The sequence below is a fragment of the Aotus nancymaae genome, unplaced genomic scaffold (assembly GCF_030222135.1).
Source record: "Aotus nancymaae isolate 86718 unplaced genomic scaffold, 86718_ANA_hifiasm-v0.15.2.pri h1tg000062l, whole genome shotgun sequence".
NCBI lineage: Eukaryota > Metazoa > Chordata > Mammalia > Primates > Aotidae > Aotus > Aotus nancymaae.
Genome location: NW_026988476.1, coordinates 43,820,258 through 43,843,062, shown reverse-complemented (window position 1 = coordinate 43,843,062; position 22,805 = coordinate 43,820,258). Strand labels below are relative to the sequence as shown.

The 22,805-nt window shown below is 36.9% G+C and overlaps 1 protein-coding gene across 1 annotated transcript in view; it reads right to left on the bottom strand.

Annotated features, from left to right (window-relative positions):
- Positions 1–19,216: 19,216 nt before the first annotated feature.
- The window catches only part of UNC13C (unc-13 homolog C), a 617,099-nt gene continuing 613,510 nt past the window's right edge, over positions 19,217–22,805 (bottom strand). The window contains exon 32 of the mRNA XM_012469803.3: positions 19,217–21,019. Coding sequence (XP_012325226.2) covers positions 20,734–21,019 — 286 coding nt within the window. The 3' untranslated portion in view covers positions 19,217–20,733. The remainder of the gene's footprint in view (positions 21,020–22,805) is intronic.

The following is a 22,805-nucleotide window of genomic DNA, read 5'->3' as shown; positions in this document are numbered from 1 at the left end:
AACAACCATTATGGAATGTGAACATTTAGCTTGAACATGGCTGGATCAGGTTGACACCAAGTGGTTAAGAACCTGATCTAGATAAATAGAAGGATTTAGACCAACTGAGAGGCCTTCAGAGGCTGTTAGCAGCTAAGACAGCACATAGAACAAAGGCACAGAGATGAGACTGAGTGTCATATGAGGCACGGGTGGAGACAGAGTGCAATGAGGGTGGCCTGGTTAAAGCAAAAAAGGTAAGTGTAAGGAAAGTAGGCTCATGACCAGAGTGAGTGCATGTTTTTGCCAGCATTGTATTCTAGGCAAGGAATTTCAATATGGAGTTGTAGGTAGTCCCTCAGGATAGATTAGTAAAACAAAAACATAGGCTATATGGAGACCAATTTAGTACTAATATCATAGTCTAGGCTAGAAACAGGGAGAAGGTAACTTGATAAAGCAATTTCAAAGCCGTTATTATCATTAATGTAGATAGCAAGAATGAATGGTTTATATAACATATCATCAAACTTATAATCAATATGTATCATGTACCTCACTGTAGTCCTTGGATCAGATTTGCCCATTGGTAAGATAGTTATTTTTAAAATTGGGTGATAAAAACAAACATGATAAATATCCTGTCATTGGGGAAGTTGCCAGTCCATGGTGGATATATTGTTATATGTATTGCAGGCCATGGAGAGACCAACCTATGTGGAACTTTAGGGAAAAAAAGGAAGAAATAAAGATAAACAAGTTTTTCTTTCTCTCCCAACTCACTGCCTTACCATTGTTGGGCTTCAGATGCCAGAAGCCTCCTTAGCTTTCAGGCTCTTATCCTAATGAGAGTCTTTCTGAAGGACTCGAGGTCACACGCTTGGAATAAAAATGTTACTACCTTGGCAGGTAGGGATTTGAGTGGGCTATAGTTGGTTTTAGAACTATGGACATAATAAAGAATTAAAATTCTTGAATTGTATGACTCTTATTAGATTTCTATAAAACTGAATGCCCAATGGTGAGTCTCATGACATTTCTGAGAGAGAGGACATTGGTGAGGTCACTGCTGGATGCTGTATTAAGATGAGGAAAAGTGCAAATCTCTAGGAGCTTTTTCAGTCCTGTAGTCTGTGTGGCTCTATCTAATGGGACTTCTGGTTTGTTAATTTGATGTTTGTTTATACATTCAAGAAACTTTGAGAGGTGTCTCAAGCCTTCAGCATGCAGAAATAAAGGCTTAATTGGGGAAATACCATAAGTAAATAGGGGCAAGGGATAGGAAAGGGACGTTTGTGTGTGAGGGTGGGATGGGGAGATGTACTAAGATTTCCTACCAAATGACTTCTGGGTTTAAATTAAAGGAGGGCCAGTAGGAGTGTGCCAGCTGAAGAAAATGGACACTCTTCCTATAGTGCCCTTCTTTGTCTTGAGAACTATGTTGTCTGAAATAAGTGTAGCAACTCTGGTTTTTTCCCCCCTCTTTGGCATGAAATAACTTTTTCCATCCCTTTATTTTCAGTCTATGTGTCTTTATAGGTAAAGTGTGTTTCTTGTAGGAAACAGTTCATCGGGTCTTGTATTTTCATCCATTCAGTTAATCTGTCTTTTGATTGGAGACATTAGTCCATTTACAGATTGTTACTGATAAGTAGGGACTTATTTCTGCCATTTTGTTAGTTGTTTTCTGGTTATTTTGGGGTTTTCTCTTTCTTTCCTCCCTGTCTTCTTTTAGTTAAGGTGATTTTCTCTATTAATGTGGTTTACTTTCTTGCTGTTTATATTTTGTATAAACATTGTTTGTTGTATTGTTTGTTTGAGGTTTCCATGAGGCTTGCAAATACTGTCTTGCAACCCTTTTTTTTTTTTAACCTGATAACAACACTATTTGAATAAACCAACAAACAAGCAAAAAGGAAAAATAATAAAAGCATTACAACTTAACTTTACCCCCCACTTTGAACGTTTTGTTTCCATTTATATCTTATTGTACTATGTCTTGAAAAGTTGTTGGTTATTATTTTTGATGGATTCATCATTTAGTCATTCTACTTAAGAGTAGTTTATACACCACAGTTACAGTATTATAATATTCTGTATATTTACTATTACTCATGGATTTTGTACCTTCACGTGATTATTTATTGTTTATCAGTGTCCTTTTCTGAAGTACTCCCTTTAATATATCCTATAGGACAGGTCTGGTTTTGATCAAATCCCTCAACTTTTGTTTGTGTGGGAAAGTCTTTATTTCTCCTTCATGTTTGAAGGATTTTTTCATGAGATATGCTCTTCTAGGATGAAAGATTTTTTTTCCAGCATTTTAAATATGTTATGCCATTCTCTCCTGACCTGTAAAGTTTCACCTGAAAATGCTGCTGCCAGACATATTGGGGCTTCATCATATGTTATTTGTCTCTTTTCTCTTGCTGCTTTTACATTCCTTTCTTTACCCTTGACCTTTGGGAGTTTGATTATTAAATACTCTGAAGTAATATTCTTTGGGTTAAATCTGCTTGGTGTTCTATAACCTTCTTGTACTTGGACATTGATTGGTATCTTTATGTTGGTATGGGAAGTTCTCTGTTTTTATCCCTTTGAATGACCTTTCCTCCTTTATCTCTTTTTCTACCTTTTCTTTAAGTCCTGTAACTCTTAGATTTGCCCTTTTGGGGCAATTTTCCTGATCCCGTAGGCATACTTTATTGTTTATTATTTTTTCCTTCTCTGTGTGCCTTCAAATAGCCTGTCTTAAAGCTCAGTAATTTTTTTCTCCTGCTATATCAATTCTGCTTTAAAAGACTCTGAGGCCTGATTTAGTATCTCAATTGCATTTTTCAGCTCCAGAATTTTTGCTTGATTCTTTTTAATTGCTTCAATTCTTTTGTTAAATATATCTGATAGGATTCTGAATTTCTTCTATGTGTTACTTTGCATTTCTTTGAGTTTCCTCAAGATAGATATTTTGAATTCTCTTTTTGAGAGATCACGTACCCCTTTTTCCTTCAGACTGGTTCTTGGTGCCTTATTTACTTCGTTTCCTGGATGGTGTTGATGCTAGCTGATGTTCTTTGGTATCTGGGCATTAAAGAGTTAGATACTTATTTTATTCTTCACTGTCTGGAATTATCTGTAGGCATCCTTCTTGGGAAAATTTTCCAGATATTTGAAAGAACTTGAGTGTTGTGGTTTAAACTGTATATGTTTTAGGGGGCACCCCAAGCCCAGTAATACTGTGGTTCTTGCAGACTTGTAGAGGTACTGCCTTAATAATCTTCCACCATATTTGGGAGAATTCTCTGGATTACCAGGCACAGACTCTACTCTCTTCCCTTAGATTGTCCCAAACATACAGAGTCTTTCTCTATTCTGAGACACCTAAAGTGGGGGTGAAGTGACAAATGCATCCCTATGGATACCACTACTATGATTGTACTGGACCAGACCTGAAGCCAGAATATCACTGAGTCTTTCCCAAGCCCTGCTGTAACCACTCCCTGGCTATTGTTTATGTTGTCTCAAGGCCAAGGTACTCTACAATCAGCAGGTGGCAAATACAGCCAGGTCTGTGTCCTTACCTTTAGGGTGGCAAGGTCTTCCTGGCCTTGGTGAATCTACAAATGCCATGAGAGTCAGGGACTAGAGTCAAAATCCTTAGAAGTCTGCCAGGTGTCCTATTGTATTGCAGATAAGCTGGCATTCAAACCACAAAAAATGCAGTCTTCCCACTATTCCTTCCAATTTCCAAAGGCAGAGGAGCCTCACCCCTTCCCACTGCCACCCCAGGCTACAAGGAATACTGCCAGACTACTACCACTGTTCCCTTAAGGCCCAAGGACTCTTAAGTCAGCTTTTAATGAATATTGCCTGTTGTGGGACTTATCCTTCAGTGCAGTCTGCTCTATCCCAGGGCAGGTCCAGAAATGCTGTTGAAGAATCAAGTCCTAGAATAAGAAACCCCAAGTGCCCACTTGATGCTCTATCCCGCTGTGGCTGTGCTGGTACCTAAGGTGCAAGATAAAGTCTCCTTTACTTTTACCTCTGCTTTTCTCAAATGAAAGAAATTTTGCCCTGTGGTTACCACAGCTAGTAATGTGCTGTCTCACCTAAAGCCAGCAAATCTCAGAGGCTCACCCAAGGCCCTTGAATATAGTGTTTGTGTATCACTGCTGGTTATTCAGGGCCCAAGGGCCCTTCAGTTAGCAGGTGTTGAATGCTGCCAAGATTGGGTCCCTTTTTTATTAAGGCAATGGGTTCCCTTCTGGCCCAGGGCTTGCCTAGAAATGTCATCTGGGAGCTAGGGTTTGAATTGGGGGCCTCAGCACTCTGACTGGTGCCCTATCCTGAGTGGCTGATCTGGTATCCAAGATGCAGGACAAAGTCTTCTCCACTCTTCCCTCTCCTCAAGGGGAAGGAAGGGGTCTATTTTGGAGCTGAAAATGCGGTCCGGAGTTAGGGGAGGGATGATGCTAGTGTTGCCTCAGCTACCTCAGCTGTCGTCTTAGTATGCCACATTCCCCCTTAGTCCAGGGCCTCTGGGCCTAGTTGAACACTAGAACTCACCTTTAAGTGGCAGCCTTTGTGGTCTAGACTGTCTTTGAAGTTTACTTGGAGACACAGAGTGCTGTAGCTTTGGTGACAAGGTTTGCAGGCACTGAAGTTCAAACTCTTGGGGTTACTGATTCCCTTGTGGCTATGACTGGTGTAAATGCTCCCTTCATGGGAAGGTATCAGATGAGTTTGGTTTTGTTTTTGTTTGTTCTCTAACAGGATAGCACTTAATTAATTTTGTTTTAAATTAATTTAATTTTTTGACTCAGGGTCTCACTCTTTCCCCCAGGTTGGAGTTCAGTGGCATGATATAATTTTTTTTGTTGTATTTTTGGTAGAGATGGAGTTTCACCATATTTCCCAGGCTGATCTTAAACTCCTGAGCTCAAGCAATCTGCCTGCCTCAGGCTCCCAAAGTGCTGGAATTACAGGCATGAGCCACCATGCCTGGCTAGCACTTAGCTTAGTGCCTCACTTTTGCTATGTTCTCCCTCCCATAGCAACCAGACTCCACTGCTGCTGGAGATGGGGAAGGGATGATGTTGGTAATTCATACTTTTTTCCCCTGTCTTCTTAGTGCCTCTTTCATCACTATGAAGTTTAAACCAGATACTGTGAGTGCACACTTGATTTTTGGTTCTTTAAATGGCGTTCCTATTTTTTTTCTTTGCTGTGTAGATGGTTAACTTGGTGTTCTTGTGGGGAGATCATTGCTGGTGCTTTCTATTCCACCACCTTGCACCCCCTCCCCACATATGAATTCTGACAGGTACTGTCTTTATTTTAATTCAGCTTCACGTATTTTTAAATGTATTTTTTTTCTTCCCGTAGACAAAGGTTATTGGTAAAGCACTTTCAAACATATATGATTTTCAGCTCTCATTTTCTTATTCATACTTTATTGTAGACTATCAAAAAAGACAAGCACTGATCTTTTGGACTATGTTGAGTTTGCCTTTGTATTCTGTTAGCTGTTTTTCTAAATGTTCTGCTTAAGCTCAAAAGCAATTCATATTCAGCGAAGATTGTGAAACAGCAAAGATGACAGCCTGCTTCTTCCTCTGGATGCGCCATCTCAGTAGGGTACTGACCTGTTGCTGGCCTAAATGTGCCTGTAGGAGGTGGCTGGAGACCCTTGTGGGGAGGTCTCACCCAGTCAGGAGGAATGGGATCAGGGTTTTGCTTCAAGAAGCAGGCTGGCTGCTTTTTTGTAGAGCAGGTGTGCTGTGTTGTGGGGGACCCTTCTTTTTCTGGACCATTTGGATTGTCCAGTCCTGGCATGCTGGAATGGCTCACTCTACCAAACCACAGAGTCGGTGGCCACCCCTTCCCCTGGGAGCTCTGTACCAGGGAGAGATTAGAGTTCTGTCTGTACCACCCTGGATGAAGTGGCTGAAGCCCCCATAGGGAGGTGCCACCCAGTGAACAGGAATAGATTGGGGTCCTGCTTAAAGATGCTGTCTGGCCATGATCTGGCAGGGCAGTTCTGCGTTGTGGGGGACCCTTCCTCATCTGGACCATTTACGTTCTGTTGAGTCTACCAAACCACTGAGATGGCAGCTGGCCCTCCCCCAGGAACAGACTTCAGCCTTGTTGCCATTGACTAGCTGGAATTCCAAGCCAGTAGGTCTTAACTTGTGAGGTGCCATGGAAGTAGGGCCCACAGAATGATCTTGTTTGGCTCCCTGGATTCAGCCCCCTTTTTAGGGCTGTGTATGGTTGGATCTTCTGCATTGCTGGGGATCCCAGGACCAGAGTATGTAAAACACCTGGTTCTCTGTGTGTGCCTGAGTGACTGCTTTGCTGAAACTCTACACAGCCCTTCCAATAGACAAAGGTATTGGTAAGATACTGAAAATACAAAAGTTTTGTGTATTGGACCCAAGGCTCTGGTGGTGTAGGCTCATGAGGGGATCTCCTGATCTGTGGGTTGCAAAGATACATGGGAGAAGTGTGGTTTCCCAGGCAGGGTTGCACAATTGCTCACCATTTCCCTTGTCTGGAGTGGGGATTCCTTTGGTTCTATGTTGCCCCTGGGTGGGCCATCACCCCACCTTGCTGTTCTTCATTCTCTGTGGGTTGATTTGTTTGTCTGGTTAGTCCCAGTGCGAGAACCTCTATATTTCATTTGTAGGTGCTGAATTCACTCGACACTCTCATTCCTCTTCATGAGTACCATCTTGATTTCTCCCTCAACATTGAATTTAAAGTTAAATTTATTACATTTAGCCTTTAAAGTAAAATTTTATTTTTTCTAAATTCTTTGTTTATGCTAAGGCTAAATGTAAATTCTTAATTTTCCTAAAGTTTACTTTGTTCAATTCACATTACAAAACACAAAAGTATTTTCAACACTATTAAGGTAATTTAATTAAATTCTATCTCCACATTTGTTATGTTAGTTAGCAGTTATCTGGGTTTATTACAATATTATGGTTTTTAATTTTTTTTAGTTGACAAATAAACATTGTATATGTTTATGGTGTACAACATGATGTTGAAGTGGCATCGTTGTCTGGAGTAAATACCCAGGGTTCATTGTCTCGAACCAAGAAAATTAAGGACACAAACACATATGGGTGGGTTAAGGAGTGGGAAGTTTAATAGGCAGAAGAAAGGAGAGAGGAGAGCAGTTCCTTGAGACAGAGAGAGAGAGAGAGAGAGAGAGAAAGGGAAACAGGGAGAGGTGCATCCAAAAAGGGGAAAAGTGGCAGACCCCTGCAGACTTTATAGGCGGGCTTGAGGAGGAGGTGTCTGATTTATGTAGGGTCCACAGATTGCTTCTATCAGGTGTGACATACACAAAGCACATGGGGAAGGCTGGTTCCCCCACACTAATCATATTATGTAAATGGACTTTCCACTTCACCAGTGCCATGTTGTCTGCTTTTTACTGTACACGTGGCTGGCAAAGAAAGGAAGATAGAGCCACCATTCTGAACATACCTAATCCCAGGTAGTATTTTTCCATTGGCACAACTGCTGAGATTCACCTGTGTAAGCTTACAGCTTGCTTGTCCATGTCTGCACCTTAATTTTAAAGGCTGCTCTTTGTTAGAAAATGATTTTGGGGCTGCTTTTTATTAAAAGAAAAACCTTATCAAGGACTTGCTTACCCTCACTATCTGCCTAAATGTTTCTTTTTCATTCCTATATCAATGTTTTGGTATATATGTATATATTGTGGAATGAATAAATCAAGCTGTTTAACATACATAATACCCCACATTCTTATTTTTTTTGATGAAAACACTAAATATTTTTAAGGCAGTTTTTAGTTACGCAATGTATTATTATTAATTGTAGTCACCATGAAGTACAGAAGATCTCTTGAACTTATTTCTCCTATTTAAGCAGAATGTTCTTTCCTTTGGTCACTGTGTCTTCAATCCCATTATACCCCAGCCTCTGGTAATCACCATTTTGTTCTCTGTTTCTGTGAGTTCAGCTTTTTCAGATTCCACATAATTGGGATCTTGTAGTACTTATTTTTTTTTTCACTGTGTTATTTCACTTAATATATAATGACCTCCAGGTTTACTTACGTTGTCATATATGAGAGCATTTTTAATTTTTTGAGATGGAGTTTCACTCTTGTCGCCCAGGCTGGATTTCAATGACACAATCTTGGCTCACTGCAACCTCTGCCTCCTGGATTCAAGCAATTCCCCTGCCTTAGCCTCCCGTGTAGCTGGGATTTCAGGCACCCGCCACCACGTCGGGCTAAGTTTTTGTATTTTAGCAGAGACGGGGTTTCACAATGTTGGCCAGGATGGTCTTGATCTCCTGACCTCATGATTCACCCACCTCGGCCTCCCAAAGTGCTGGGATTACACATGTAAGCCACCATGCCCAGCCGACAGCATTTTTTAAGGCTTAGTGTTCCATTGTGTGTATATGTACCATCTTTTATCTTTTCATCCATCGATGAAGACTTCGGTTAGTTTCATATCTTGGATACTGTGAATAACGGTGCAGTGAACATGGGAGGGCAAATATATCTCCAATATACTAACTTTAAATTCTTTGGATATGTACCCAGTAGTTGGAATATGGATTAGATTGCAGCTTTAATTATTTTTAGGAAGCTCCATGCTGTTTTCCATAATTACTGTACTAATTTACTTTTGTACCAACAGTGTGCAAGGTTTCCATATCTATACATCATTCCCAATACTTTCTATCTTTATTGTTTTTTTGGTAATTGCCGTTCTAACAGGTGTGAGGTGATATATCATTATGGTTTTGATTCACATTTCTCAAATGATTGGTGATGTTGAACATTTCAAAATATACACGTACATTTATATGTCTTAGGGAAAACGTCATTCTAGTTTTTTTTTTACCATTTTTAAATTAGGTTTTGTTTTTGTTTTTGTTTTTATTGTTTTTGCTTTTGAGGTGTTTGAGTTCCTTAAGTATTTTGGATATTAATTTCTAATCAGATGTATGGTTTAAAAATATTTTCTCCTGTGCAGTCACTTCACTCTTGCTTGTTTCCTTTGATGTGCAGAAGCTTTTAGTTTGATGTTATCTCACTTGTCTAACTTTGCTCGGGTTTCCTGGGCTTTTGGGGTTCTATCCAAAACTTCTTTGCCTTGACAAGTGTCACAAAGATTTCTCCCTATGTTTTATAGTTTCAGGTCTTACATATAAATATTCAAATATATATTTGAAAAGAAAAATCTGAGAAAGCATCCAAGGAGTACTAACAGGGTAACTGCATAGTGTGAGTGAGGCTCAAGATGCAGGCAGATATCAGCAAACTCATGGCTTTCAGTTTGTAGTAGAAAATTAGATTATTTTCTCTATAGCAGCACCGAGTCTTTGTAACATTTTAAAGCAGGATAACAATAAGATTTGGTTGTAAGGTGTATCAGTCTGTTCTCACACTGCTAATGAAGACATTCCCAAGATTGGGTAATTTGTAAAGAAAACGAGGTTTAGTGAACAGTTCCACATGGCTGGGGAGGCCTCACAATCATGGCAGATGCAAAGGAGGAGCAAAGGCACGTCTTACATGGTGGCAGAGGAGCTGCCCTTTATAAAACCAACAGATCTCGTGAGACTTACTGTCATGAGAATAGCATAGGAAAAACCTGCCCCCATGATTCATTTACCTCCCACTGGGTCCCTCCTACAACATGTTGGGATTACAGGAGCTACAATTTAAAATAAGATGTGGGTGGAGACACAACCAAACCACATGAAAAGCATATTTTATCAGATGTAAATATAGCTACCCCTGCTTTTCCATGGTTTTCATTTGCATGAAATATTTTTTCCCACTCCTTCACTTTCAATCTTTATGCTTCCTTAAAGGTAAATTGGGTCTTTTAAAGGCAGCTATGCAACTTATACAGTATAAGTGGGTCTTTCTATTCATGCAGCCACTCTGTGTTTTGATTAGGGAAATTAATTTATTTGTATTTATGATCATTATTGATAGGTAAGAACTTACTGCTGCCACTTTAAACATTATTTTCTGGTTGTTTTAAAGATCCTTTTCCCTTTCTTCTTCTGTGGTTGTCTTCTTTCATGATTAGATGATTTTCTCTAGTGGTATGCTTTGATTCCTTATTTTATATATGTTGTGTGTCTACCATAGGTTTTTGCTTTGTGGTTACATGAGTCTTACATAGAACATTTTATAGTTATAAAATGCAATTTCAATCTAATAACTGATTAAATAAAAAACTATACTTTTATTCCATATCCTCCTCCTCCCACATTTTTTAATGTCACAATTTACATCTTCTTGTATTCTTTTCCCTTAACAAATTATTATAGTGATTAATATGTTATAATAATTTTGTCTGTTAACCTTCTCACTACAAATGTAAGTTTTTCCACATCACCATTATAGCATTACAGTAATCTGAATTTGTGTACTTAACTTTTCTGGTGAGTTTTATAATATCCTATGAGTTTGTTACTAATTAGTATCATTTTATTTCACCTTGAACAATTTCCTTAAGCATTTTATAAAAGATATGTCTGGTGGTGAGGAACTCTTCCAACTTTTGTCTTGGAAAATTTTTATATCTTCTTCATTCCTAAGAGACAGTTTGCTGGATCAAGTATCTTTGGTTGGCATATTTTTTTTTTCAATTAAGCACTTTGAATATATTATACCACTTTCTCCCAGGTTGTGAAGTGTCTGCTGAGAAGTCCACTGTAGCCTTATTAGAACTCCTTTAAATGATATGCTGCTTTTCTCTAGCAAATGTTTTCAGGATCCTCTTTTTCCTTTTGACTCTCGACAATTTTTTTTGTAATTTGTCTTGGTGTAGTCTTATTTAAATAGAATCTGATTGGAAACCTTTGACCTTCCCATACTTGCATATTTATACATTTCTCAAGATTTGAAAATTTTTTATCTGTTATTTCATTAAATAAATTTTTTGACCATTCTTCTCTTCTCCTTCCTAAATTCCCATCCTCAAAAATATGCTCTTTTGATGCTGTCTCATGAATCCTGTAAGCTTTCTTTCTTTTTTTTCTTTTGTTCTCCTATGACTGTGTATTTCCAAATAACCTGGTTTTAAGTTCACGGATTCTTTCTTCTGCTTCATCCACTCTGCTGTTGATGTTCTCTATAGCATTTCTCATTGCATCTTTTGTTTATTTTTAGCTGTGGAAATGATATTAAAAACAATATCAAACCAAGCATAGTGGCATGTGGCCACTACGTAGTATCAGCTGCTCAAGAGGCTGAGGTGGGATGACCACTTGAGAATAGAAGGTCAAATCCAGCCTGAGCAATGTAGTGAGACACTGACATTAAAAATAGTAATAATAATAATTTCAGTCTTTCTGTTAAATTTCTTTTTTTGATCATGCATTTGATCTTGACAAATTGCTTCTTGAAGCTCACTGAGCTTCTCTAAAATAATTATTTTGAACTATATGTCAGGCATTTTGTGTGTTTCTATTAAGGTCAGCTGTGGGTTTGGTTTTTTTTGTTTGTTTGTTTTTTTCATGTTTCTTGTTGACTTATGCTGATATTTGTATATTTGGTGGAGGAGTCACCTCTTTCAGACTTTATAGGCTAGTTTTCGGGTGGAAAATCTTTTTCCTATGGTAGAATGCATGGGTGCTTGCTGGGTGAGGTGCAACAGTTCCGGCAGTAGTTAGGGTACATGTTTATCATTGTTGTGTGGCTCTGAGAGCTGAAGTTGTTATTGCTAAATATTTACAAGATCCTCAGTGGCCTGAATGTCTGCACTGGCTGCAAGTGTGGTTGGAATCTTCAGTGGCAATGACTGCTAAGATTCTGCTGATCTCTTTTTCTCTCTCTGGGGAAGTTATGGGCTAAGGGGATTATTGTTGGCAGTGGATCTGGCTTTTTGGGCCTGCTCATGGTTGCAGTGGTACCCATGTCCAATGAGTTGTACCCATGAAGCAGCCATGGAGTGGAGTCCTAAAGTACAGGCATATATGGAAGGACTTCAGCTCAGAGATCCAGGTTGGAAATGGCACAGCTATGTGGGGCACAGGCACTTATCCTACCATGTTGGTCATAGTATGTGGCAAACAGGATTCTTTGAAGCAGCCAGAGAGCCAAGAATGAGAGCATAGGTGTGTGCAGTTAAAATGGTTCTGGGGTCAAGGCAGGGTCTATTCTCTATGGTAGTTTAGCTGAATCCTGGAACACAGACATGCACAGTGAGAGTTTGGGTCCAGGCCCAGAGTATGAACTAACTCATTAAAAGGATGGCTGTGGTATCTGAGGCATGGGTGGGTGCAATGTAGTTACAAAGCCTGGGTCTGGATTGTGGATACTTACAGAAAAGCTGCTGCTTAGGCTTCAAGACATGTAGGTTTGGGAGAGATGGCAGCTCCTTTATCATAGTGGCTTACTAGTGAGGATATGGCAATAGTGAGGAAGGCGGTTGCATCTGCCTTTCTGTGATTTCCTGGAAGTAATTGGTTCGTTACGTCAGTGGTAAAACATTCTAGTGTTCTCTGTGGAGCAGGCCACTTGGGTCTGTGATAGTTCCTGCTGCATGGCTGATACTGGTAACCTCTGCTTTGTTTGTTCCTAGCCATCTCCTGGTGTCTCAGGTATGCTAATCTCACCAGTGATCCTTTCTATTTAAATAGTATGTTTTTGCTTCATTGTGTTGCTGTAGATTCTTTAATAGGCTCTTGAACCCTGCTAGGGCTATTTTGATTTGTAGATTGCTGTCTATATTTTCTTTCTGGCAGGGAAGATGAAGGCTGGTATTTGTACTCCAGTATCATGCTGATGTCACTTCTCATTCTAGCCATCTTTTTAATTTGTATGCCCCCTCTACCTTGGTTTTCTAGTTTGTACTTGTATGATTATTGTAAAAAGCTTTAATTTAACTCTGTCACTCTAATCCTGTATCATCTGTATGTTTATTTTCATTGTTGTCACACTTGGAAAGTATTTTCTCTTATGCTTTCTGATTTTTATTGTCTCCTGTATTTCTATTCAATTTTCTGTTGTTATTTGGACTATTCTGTTGGTTTTTATTCTTCTTCTACATTGATTTAGAAGAAAGATATCTTATTTTTTACTTTCTAAGTGATGAATTAAAGTTTTCTAAAAATATTTATACATGGTCATTTATAAACACCTATATCATGTCTTTTGTTTCAAATTATGAGTTAAGAAATACAGCATATTTATTTCTTATTCTTTTAATCTGGTTCCCCAACTTTCCCTAGACTTTATCAGTTTATCCTAGAGAATGAATTCTTTCATTTAGAAATGCAATTTTTCAAGGTGAAACTTTTTCCAAATATGTTTTAATTATTACTTATGTTTATCTTATCAGCCTTTCTCCATGAGCAGTTCGTTCTTTTATTCAGTTGTCCTTTGTGCTTTATCTCATTGCTTAATAATTCATTGCTACCATTATTTGAGTACTTATCAATCACTATTCTAAATATTATGTGTATTAACTTATTGAATCTTTACAATACTTTTATAAGAATAGTATAATAATTGTCATTGAACAGATGAGAAAATTGTGGTTTAGGAAGGTTAAATAACTTGTATAATGTCTTGAAGCTATTCATGAAATCAAAACTTAAACTCAGGTCAGTCAGAATCTGAAGCCTCTATAATAGTGGCTCTGAACTGGATTATTTTGCCTACCACCCCCAGTGACACTTGGCAATGTCAGGAGACATTTTGGTTATGATAACTGAGGAACTGGGATGTGCTTCTGGCATAAGGTGGGTAGAGTCTGGAGATGCTAACTGAACATCTTACAATGCACAGGGCAGGCTTGCACAATAAAGGGTCATCTTGTCCCAAATGCAATATTTTTTCTTGTTACTTGTTTCTTTTGGCTGTCTTCATTACTAAAACATGTACTATGTATTTCATCCAAAGCACGTTATTTTGACATTGGGTCTTCATTTAATATCTGTTAGGTTAGTTGAATTGGTGCATTAAAACTTTCCAATAAAGAAGAGATATAGGCCCACACATATTCACTGTTAAATTCTACCAAATATTTAAGAATTAATTAATACCACTTCTACACAATCTCTTTAAGACAGTAAAAAGGAACATAATTTCCTATACATTTTAGGAGGCCATATATAGTCTATTGTCTACATGATTTATAGACCATAGAGGCCATATATATGTGTGTGTGTGTGTATATATGTATGTATATACATGTGTATATATGTATATATATAAATATACATTTGTGTGTGTGTGTGTGTATATATATATAGAGAGAGAGAGAGTGTGTGTTTGTGTCTAGAGTCTATATAGTATATCTTCAAGAAAATGTTACCCAGTTGAACATTTTCTTCTGGGGCATACATTTATATGAAGGGCATACATTTTGACAAAATAGGATTTACTACTGAAATGTAAAGTTATTTAAAGAATGAAAAATGAAACAAAGTAATTTTCTACGTAGACTACAGAAGAAAATTTATGATCATTCTAGTTGATGAGAAAAAGCATTAGACAAAATTTTAAAGTCTTTCACGATAGAAACTCTTAAAAAATCAGAGTAAGGGACATCTTCCATAAGCTTATAAAAGGCATGAATAAAACCCCCAGCTAACATATTTAATGGTGAGAGACTCAGTGGATTCCCCTTAAGATTAAGAACAAAGCATGCATATCTGTGCTGACCATTCCTATACAAAATCAGACTGGCAGCCTTAGCAAGTGCACTGAGGAAAGAAAAAGAAATAACGTGTACAGAGTGGAAAGGAAGAAAAATAATTGCCTCTCCTTAATAATGGTCAATGTACAAAATCCCAAGGAATCTAAAAATGATCCTACAACCAATAAAACAACATTAGTGAGGTTGTAGGATACCAAGTCAATAATATAAAAATCTTTCTTTTGTACAGGAAATGAACAACTGGAACTTGAATTTTATTCTTAAAGTAACATTTACATGCTTGTACATATACAGAAGAAATACTTGGTAGGATTTATATGCTGAAAACCACAAGACAGTAATAAAAGAAATCAATAAAGATGTAAATAAATGGAGACATACACTGTCCCCATGAATTGAAGATTCAATATTGTTAAGACATCGGTTGTCTGTAAATTGGTGTATGGATTTAATAAGATCTCAGTCAGAATCCCAGTAGACTGTTAAAAGTTTTATATAGAGGGAGAATTAGTAGCATAATTAACTGTTTTGAAAGGAAGAACATAGAGAACTCTTACTGCCTGAGTTCAAGACAGTATAAAGCTACATTAATTAAGACAGTGTCAGGTTGGTGATAGGGTATAGAGTCAGATCAATGGAACAGGCTAGAAATGTCAGAAATGGACCTGCACACATTTGGTCAATTGATTTATGATAAAGGTACAAAGGTAATTCAAAGGAGGAAGTGTATTTTCAGTGAATGATGTGTTGGAACAATTGGACATGCCTATGAATATTAGTTTGTAATTAATTTCTCAATTGTAATTTAATAATTATAGATGAATCTTAACTCAAACTTTACACCCTCCATTAAACAACCTCAAAATGGATCATGGGCTAAATTTTAACACCCCAAAGTATAAAATTTCCGTATGAAAACAGGAGAAAATCTTTTGGCCTTGAATGAGGCAAGTAATTTTTATGATAGCAAAGTTATGATCTATAAAAGAGAAAAATGACTTCATCAAATTTGACTTCACTGAAGTAAAACTTTTGTTCTCTGAAAGAGATTGTTATAAAAATGAAAAGAGTAGCCATACACTGGGATGAAGTATTTGCAAATTTCATATCTGACAAAGGATTTGTATATGGAATACACAAATATGTCCCCAAACTCAACAGTGAAACAACTCATTAAATAAATGGGCAAAGATTTTCATATTCTTCACTAAAGATAACATATGGATGTCAAATAAGCATATATAGAGATACCCAGTGTTTCTAGTCCTCAGATGAATGCAAATGAAAGCCACGTTGAGATGCTACTATGTGTATATTAGAAGAACTAAAATAAAGAATGGATAATAACCAGTGCTTGCAAAGATGCAGAGCAAGTGAAACTCTCATATATTGCTGGAAATGTAAAATTTTACAACTACTTTAAGCAACGTTTGGTAGTTCCTTATAAAGTTAAACATACACGTATCATAAGACCTAGAAATCATACTCTAATAGGTAATTACCCTGGAAAAATAAAAACATGTGTACACAAAATCCTGTATGTGAATGTTTATAAAAGCTTTGTCCATAATGCTGCCAAACAAACAATATAAGTATAGTAACTGGTGAATGTATAATTCCATTTATATGACATTCTGGAATACACAAAATTGGAGGGACTAAAATAGATCAGTGCTGCATAGGGTTGATGGTAGGAAAAGTTTTTGTCTATAAAGTGGTAACATGGAATGTTGAGGCATGATTGGATTTGTCCTAAATCTTGACAGCTGTGATTGATACATGACTGCTTTTGTCAGAACATAGAAATGTATGCGAAAGAGATAATTTTAGTATATGCAAATTAAAATATATCTATATCTATATCTATATCTATATCTATATCTATATCTATATCTATATCTATCTATCTATATATATATATATAGAGAGAGAGAGGACAGGGTCTCACTCTGTTGCCCAGGATGGAGTGCAGTAACGCATCTTGGCTCACTGCAGCCTACGCTTCCCAGTCTCGAGCGATTTTCCTACCTCACCTTCTCAAGTAGTTGGGATGACAGGCACATGCCACCGGGCCCAACCCATTTTTGTATTTTTTGTAGAGATGGGGTTATGCCACATTGACTAGGCTGGTCTTGAACTTCTAAGCTCAAAGCAACCTGCCTCCCAGTCTCTCAAAGTGCTGAGATTACAGGTGTAAGCCACCAATGCTCAGCCAAACTATGCTTCAAAATAGACAAGTAAGCATTATTTTCATTGATTTTTATATACTTTTTAATAAATATGCTTATTGACTCCTAGAAGTCATTCATTATAAAAAGAACCATTATTTTATGTACTATTAAGGGAGAAAAAACACCAATTAAACCATAACATGCCAAAGGATTATACATGTATCATGATTTCAAAGTTGTCATGTGAAAAAAACATGAGCACCTTTAAATATATATTATTTAACATGCACAAATTGGAATTGATCCTCTGTCTTATCAGCTGTCCTAGTTTTTTATTCTAAAAATCACACTCCAGAAGCCTGAACCAGAGAGACAAGTGATCAGTGGAGGCCCAGGGAGTCAAAAGAGCAAAGGGGCAGCTATTTTATACAGAGGACTTGAGTATAAACAGGTAACATTGGGGGAGGGCAGTCTCTTGCCTTTGTACCCAAGAATTCTTCTAGGTAGATGGAATTATACATTTATTCAAGGATATTCCCTGAGTCATGTAGAAGTATGATAATTTATTATTTGAGTATAAAGATTAAACCTGCTATATTAGTCCATAAAGGTGCTTGCTAGTATAGTCGTATCTTTATGTAATGTAGAGAAATTACAGGGAGAAAATCTTGTTTCAAGCATTGTTTTTAAAAAAGACCAAACAAAAGACATTAAGCTAGAATTGTCGTTTATAAATGTGCCTCATTTAAGGTAAATTCAAGGTATAAATTATCCTAGAAGTTGATAAATTAGAACAGGTTGTAAGGGAGACATCTGATTACTTATCCTAATGCATTCAAATTCTTTCGAATACCAAATTCTCCACTCTGGGTTTAAATACTTTGTGTTTCCTAAATTTGATTTACATGTGTATTTTTAAAAACCTGTAATGTGAGGTTTCTTTATAGATGAATAACAGAGCTTTGCCTTTGTCTATTTCATCTAGAATAAGATCAGTAAATTGCTATACACATTAGTGCAGCAGTCAATTGACAGAGATCACTGGGTACCTTAGAGTGACTACTAAGTTGGGTAAATCAGTATAACAGGCTTTGTTCTGAAGGCAACAGTAATACTTGTGTTTTTAAAGGAAACCAAAGTCTACAGAATTTGTAATCATTTCAAAATTAGTACTTGTACTTTATGATAGTAATAAATAGACTTAATTCACATTGCCACTATTGGCCTTTGATAAATATTGTATATATTTTGAAAGAATAATTGGATGCAATTAAACATGTAGTGGGGAAAAAATACCTTGCTCAATTTAAAGTGATCAGTGCCAATCCTGACTGCTGTTTACTCAGATGCATCATGCTATGACACTAATGTGCTCCTACAGAGCTTAAGTCAATGTTCTATAAAATATAACAAATATAGTATGAATTTTTCAAGTAATTGATGAAAAGTTTTTATAATTTAAGTTTTTAACAATGTTGAATGTTGAATTTTGTTCATGGTACTACATGGTATTTAGCATTATATAGGTAGATACATTAGTTCTTCCTTATTTTCATCATTACAATATCTAGTGGTTTTGGGAACGCAACACTTAGACTTTTTTTTAATGTTTATTTTAGATTCAGGGGTACATGTCCAGGTTTATTATATAGGTAAATTGTGTGTCACCCAGGTACTAAGCCTAGTACATGATAGATAACATTTTGTTATCTTTTCCCTCCTGCTAACCTCAGGTAGGCCAACGTCTGTTGTTACCCCTTAGTATCCATGTGTCCTCGTCATTTAGCTTACACTTGTATGTGGTAACATGTAGTATTGGGTTTTCTATTCCTGTGTTAGTTTGCTTAGGATAACGGCCTCCAGCTCCATCCAAGATACTGAGAAGGACATGATCTTACTCTTTTTATGGCTGCATAGTATTCTACAGTATTTATGTACTGCATTTTCTTTATGTGGTCTACTGTTAATGGGCATTTCGGTTGGTTCCATGTCTTTGCTATTGTGAATAGTGCTGCAGTGGACATACACATAGAATGTGTATCATAGAATGTTTGTTTGATATTCCTTTGGGTATGTACTCAGTAATGGGATTGCTTAGTCAAATGGTAATTCTGCTTCTAGTTCTTTGAGTAATCACCACATTGCTTTCCACCACAGCTGAACGAATTTACACTCCCACCAGCAGTGTAGAAAGACTTTGCTTCGCAATGTTGCCAGCATCTGTTGACTTTTTAATTGTAGCAATTCTAACATCTAAACTTTTAATGAGATGTTAGAACCAAATAAAGACGACTATATTACATATTCTCAAAAGAGCCTGAAGTTTGCATTCCTAAATAATAAGATGATGTTGCATAAATGAAATAAAAAGGCAGAAGATACAATACTGCATGTGCTCAGTATGTCCATTTATTAAAGCATATGCCAGAGGATCGCATCACACTATGTATTTAGAGAAGTCATTAACAAAGCAATGGCCGAACAGTTTCACATGAATTAGCCAACCTCACTGGTCTGTGATTTCACACTCGGTAGCAGAATGGTTCGGACAGTCATGATACTAATCTCTGCTATTCTTAACATATTAGATCAGCTTGTTCATGAAGCACAATTATTATAACTGGTTCTTGTTTCTGCTTCTGTAAGTAGTCCACTAACAGTTATGACCATAAGTTATAATTACAAAGTACTGTTTTTTACAGCCATATAGTTTGGCATAGACTCTAAAAAGTTAAATCATAAAAATGCAGAAAATGCAAATATTCATAAACTGTTTTATAGTCAAAAACCAACTTAGGTGTATTTTTAGGTACCAAGCTGTATTACATTGTTCTACTGCATCTGATGCATTTAGGGCTTATAAATACAAATTACAAAATTGTAAGCAATTTCTTCCAACTTAATTTTACTATTTTTTCACTAAATGGATGAAAACATGACTTTTGGCATCAGTACAATACATAGTAATGCTGCATTCAGTAATAATCATTGAGTATTTTTTTAAAAGAAAGCATTGAACTGATTATAGAGTTAAGGAAATAGTCATAACTGTCAGAGGGAAAATAATGACAACAATATAGTGACTTACAGGTATTTTTAGTAAATAAACTTTCCGTCCCATTTCTAAACCATTAACCCAATGACTTTTTAAAGAATGAAATATGGTATAGCCAAGACATAACACTATATGACAAATGCATCAACTTACCATTTTTACAAATGTGATGTGACCTTGGCAGTTTTAAAGAACAAAGTTTTGTCAATATATATCAAACATTGTTAACAAACTCTAACATTGCTTTGTGTAAGTTTGCTTTAATAGCATTTCTTCACAGTGATATTTCAGAAAGGTTGGAAACTGGTCAGCAGAAAATATTTCCCACCTTTTCTATTTTAATTTGTATGCAAAAATCACAATATATCTGCAACTATAAAATTACAAATGCTTTCTAGAAGTGACTGCATTTCTAGGTATGGTAGAAAAGGGTATTTGTAAGACATCTATAATGAGGTAAGTAAATAAAAAGGAAATTGAGTAATAAATGTTTTCTGATCTATGGCCAATACTATGGGCAATATAAACCAATTTAACAAAGACAACTGATGGGCAAACTGAAAACACTAGTTTTTAAAACTAATGAATGTGAAATTGGTAAAGAAACATTTTATAAGATGTTCTTGATATTTCACTTTACATCATAATTTTGGCACTTCATGGAACATTTATTTTCCAAAGACCAGAATTAGTATAAAAGTTCAGCAGGTTTTTCACATACCTTGTAGACGTTGTACATGAGTACTGGCAAACATTGAAATGTACTGAGATAAACATTCCCCTGTATTTGCACATGCATGCAGTAGTCAAACAATTATAGTTACGAATTTAGCTTGCAGTGTTTGTTTCAAGCACTCTCTTCAGGAGATCTTGTTTCAGATTTAAGTCTTACAAATTCTTTAGCCACATCATCACTGGTCCTCTGAGAGAGTATTCTAAGGATGGTCAAACCAGTTTCATCCACAGAGATATTTTTCAGAAGAGGATACCATGCCCCATAGCTTCCTTTTTCTGCTATGTTCTGTAGCTGGATGACTGTCATTCCGATAATTCGATCTTCTCTGGCAAAGCAGTAATCCTTAACTGAGAGATGAAGTTCATAAGCCCCTGGTCGATTTTCCTTTCCCAGAATGCTGTGTGGATTAAAAATACAAATTTTGAGCAAAAACTTTACTTCCTCTAGGCACCCTATTTTAGAACCAATATGGGTATAAGACACCTATATGTCTATAGCCACCAATATGGTTCTAAAATACTGCTGAAAATTGTATACATTGGATCTGATTATTATGTTGCCAATTAGAATATCAGTTTATTTTAACCCCTTAAATTTGACTTAGAAAGCTAATTTTAAAATGACTTTTTCCCTAAACAGAAAACATGGGAATTAAGATACTATGTTGTACTTAATCGCTAGAGGCAGTCTCTCCTGATTGTGAGTACAGTGGCGTTGGACAGGGTCATGGAGACTAGGGCAAGGTAATGGGTACCTCTTGGTAGAATTTCTATGTCATTTCAATATCAGTTACTGCAATAATCACTTTACCTCCAAATCCTGGAGAAGCTATTATATCTAGGAGTCTTTTCTTGGGGGAATACACTGGATAGCCCATCAAGCACTATTCACAAGATGCTAAATTGGATACAACTCTCTAGAGTAATCAGATCCAGCAGAACCTGGTGATTCAATGGCAGTTCTTTCCTATGGCAGCAGTTAGACCTGTCAGGTGTGTCGCCTCTCCTAACAACCTCCTAAGACAGCTTGTCAGTGTAGAACTGAACTTAAGAAGGCTGAGTAGTGATATGATAGATAGATATAGTCTTCTTCCACCCCTTATTCTTTGTTCGTTCTCATATTGTTGACTTTCTAATGAATGTACATTTAACCCTCAGCAGAACCAGCTTTCAAATTCCCTCCTTTTACGAGTGACTGTTTTTCTGATGAAACATTTTGCAGAGTCAAACTTTCATTTGCAGGCAACCTTGGTAACTAAACTTTGCACTTTAGAGAAATCCGAAATAAATAATGTGAAAGAAAATGAAAGCCTAGGGGATAAGAGTAGAAGAGCAAAATATGATAGGAATCAGATCCCGTGAATTAAAAATGCTGCCTTTAAGTGGCTAACTGTGTTATATTTCGAAGGAACTTTAGCTAGGTCCAGGTTTTTGGGTAAGTTAGAGAAGTAGATAGTGAAATGTGTTAAGCTGGTTTATTAGCAGGGAATGTGATCTATTAGGACCCTTTTGATAGACAGAGTAGGATACTTGAGCTTTAACAAGCAATAAGAGAGTGAACTACTCAGAACAGAGTGCTGAAAGGACTATGGGAAACCATGAACAGAAATCCTAACCTGTACAGGACTGTTTTTTGGTAAATCCTTAGGGCTTTTTCCTATGTCTTGTAACTTCTGTTTCCATTCCTAGGTTAGATTATTTATAGAATTAAATGACATGACATCTTTTGAGAGTCTGACAGGTATCTCCAAATTCATTTGAAACAAAATTTTTATCTATCTATCTTCCATCTTGGTAAATTACTATCTATCTTCCCAACTACTCATGCCAAAAACTTTTAGTGATCATCTTTGATTTTATTCAGTGCCAGGTGTCTCCCCACTGCTCCCTGTGAATCCACCCTGCTTTTTGCAGTCTGCAATAGTAAACTCATCTGTTGGGACTACTTCAGTAGGGTTTCTTCTTGCTCCCAGTAGATTTTGGCCAAAAGGGAACCCCATCAAGAGGTCAGCAGTGAGGAGAGTGAGGTCAGGTCTTTATTTCCCTGGCTCTTTGCCTGTGAGGCTGTTTGTTTGCCTCCATGGAATATCAGTGCTGCTTTCAAGGTGGCTGAGGGCTGAGTAGACACCAAGTTTTCACTTTGACTCTTCCTCTCTTCCTTCCAGGCATAAGAGTGGTAACTGC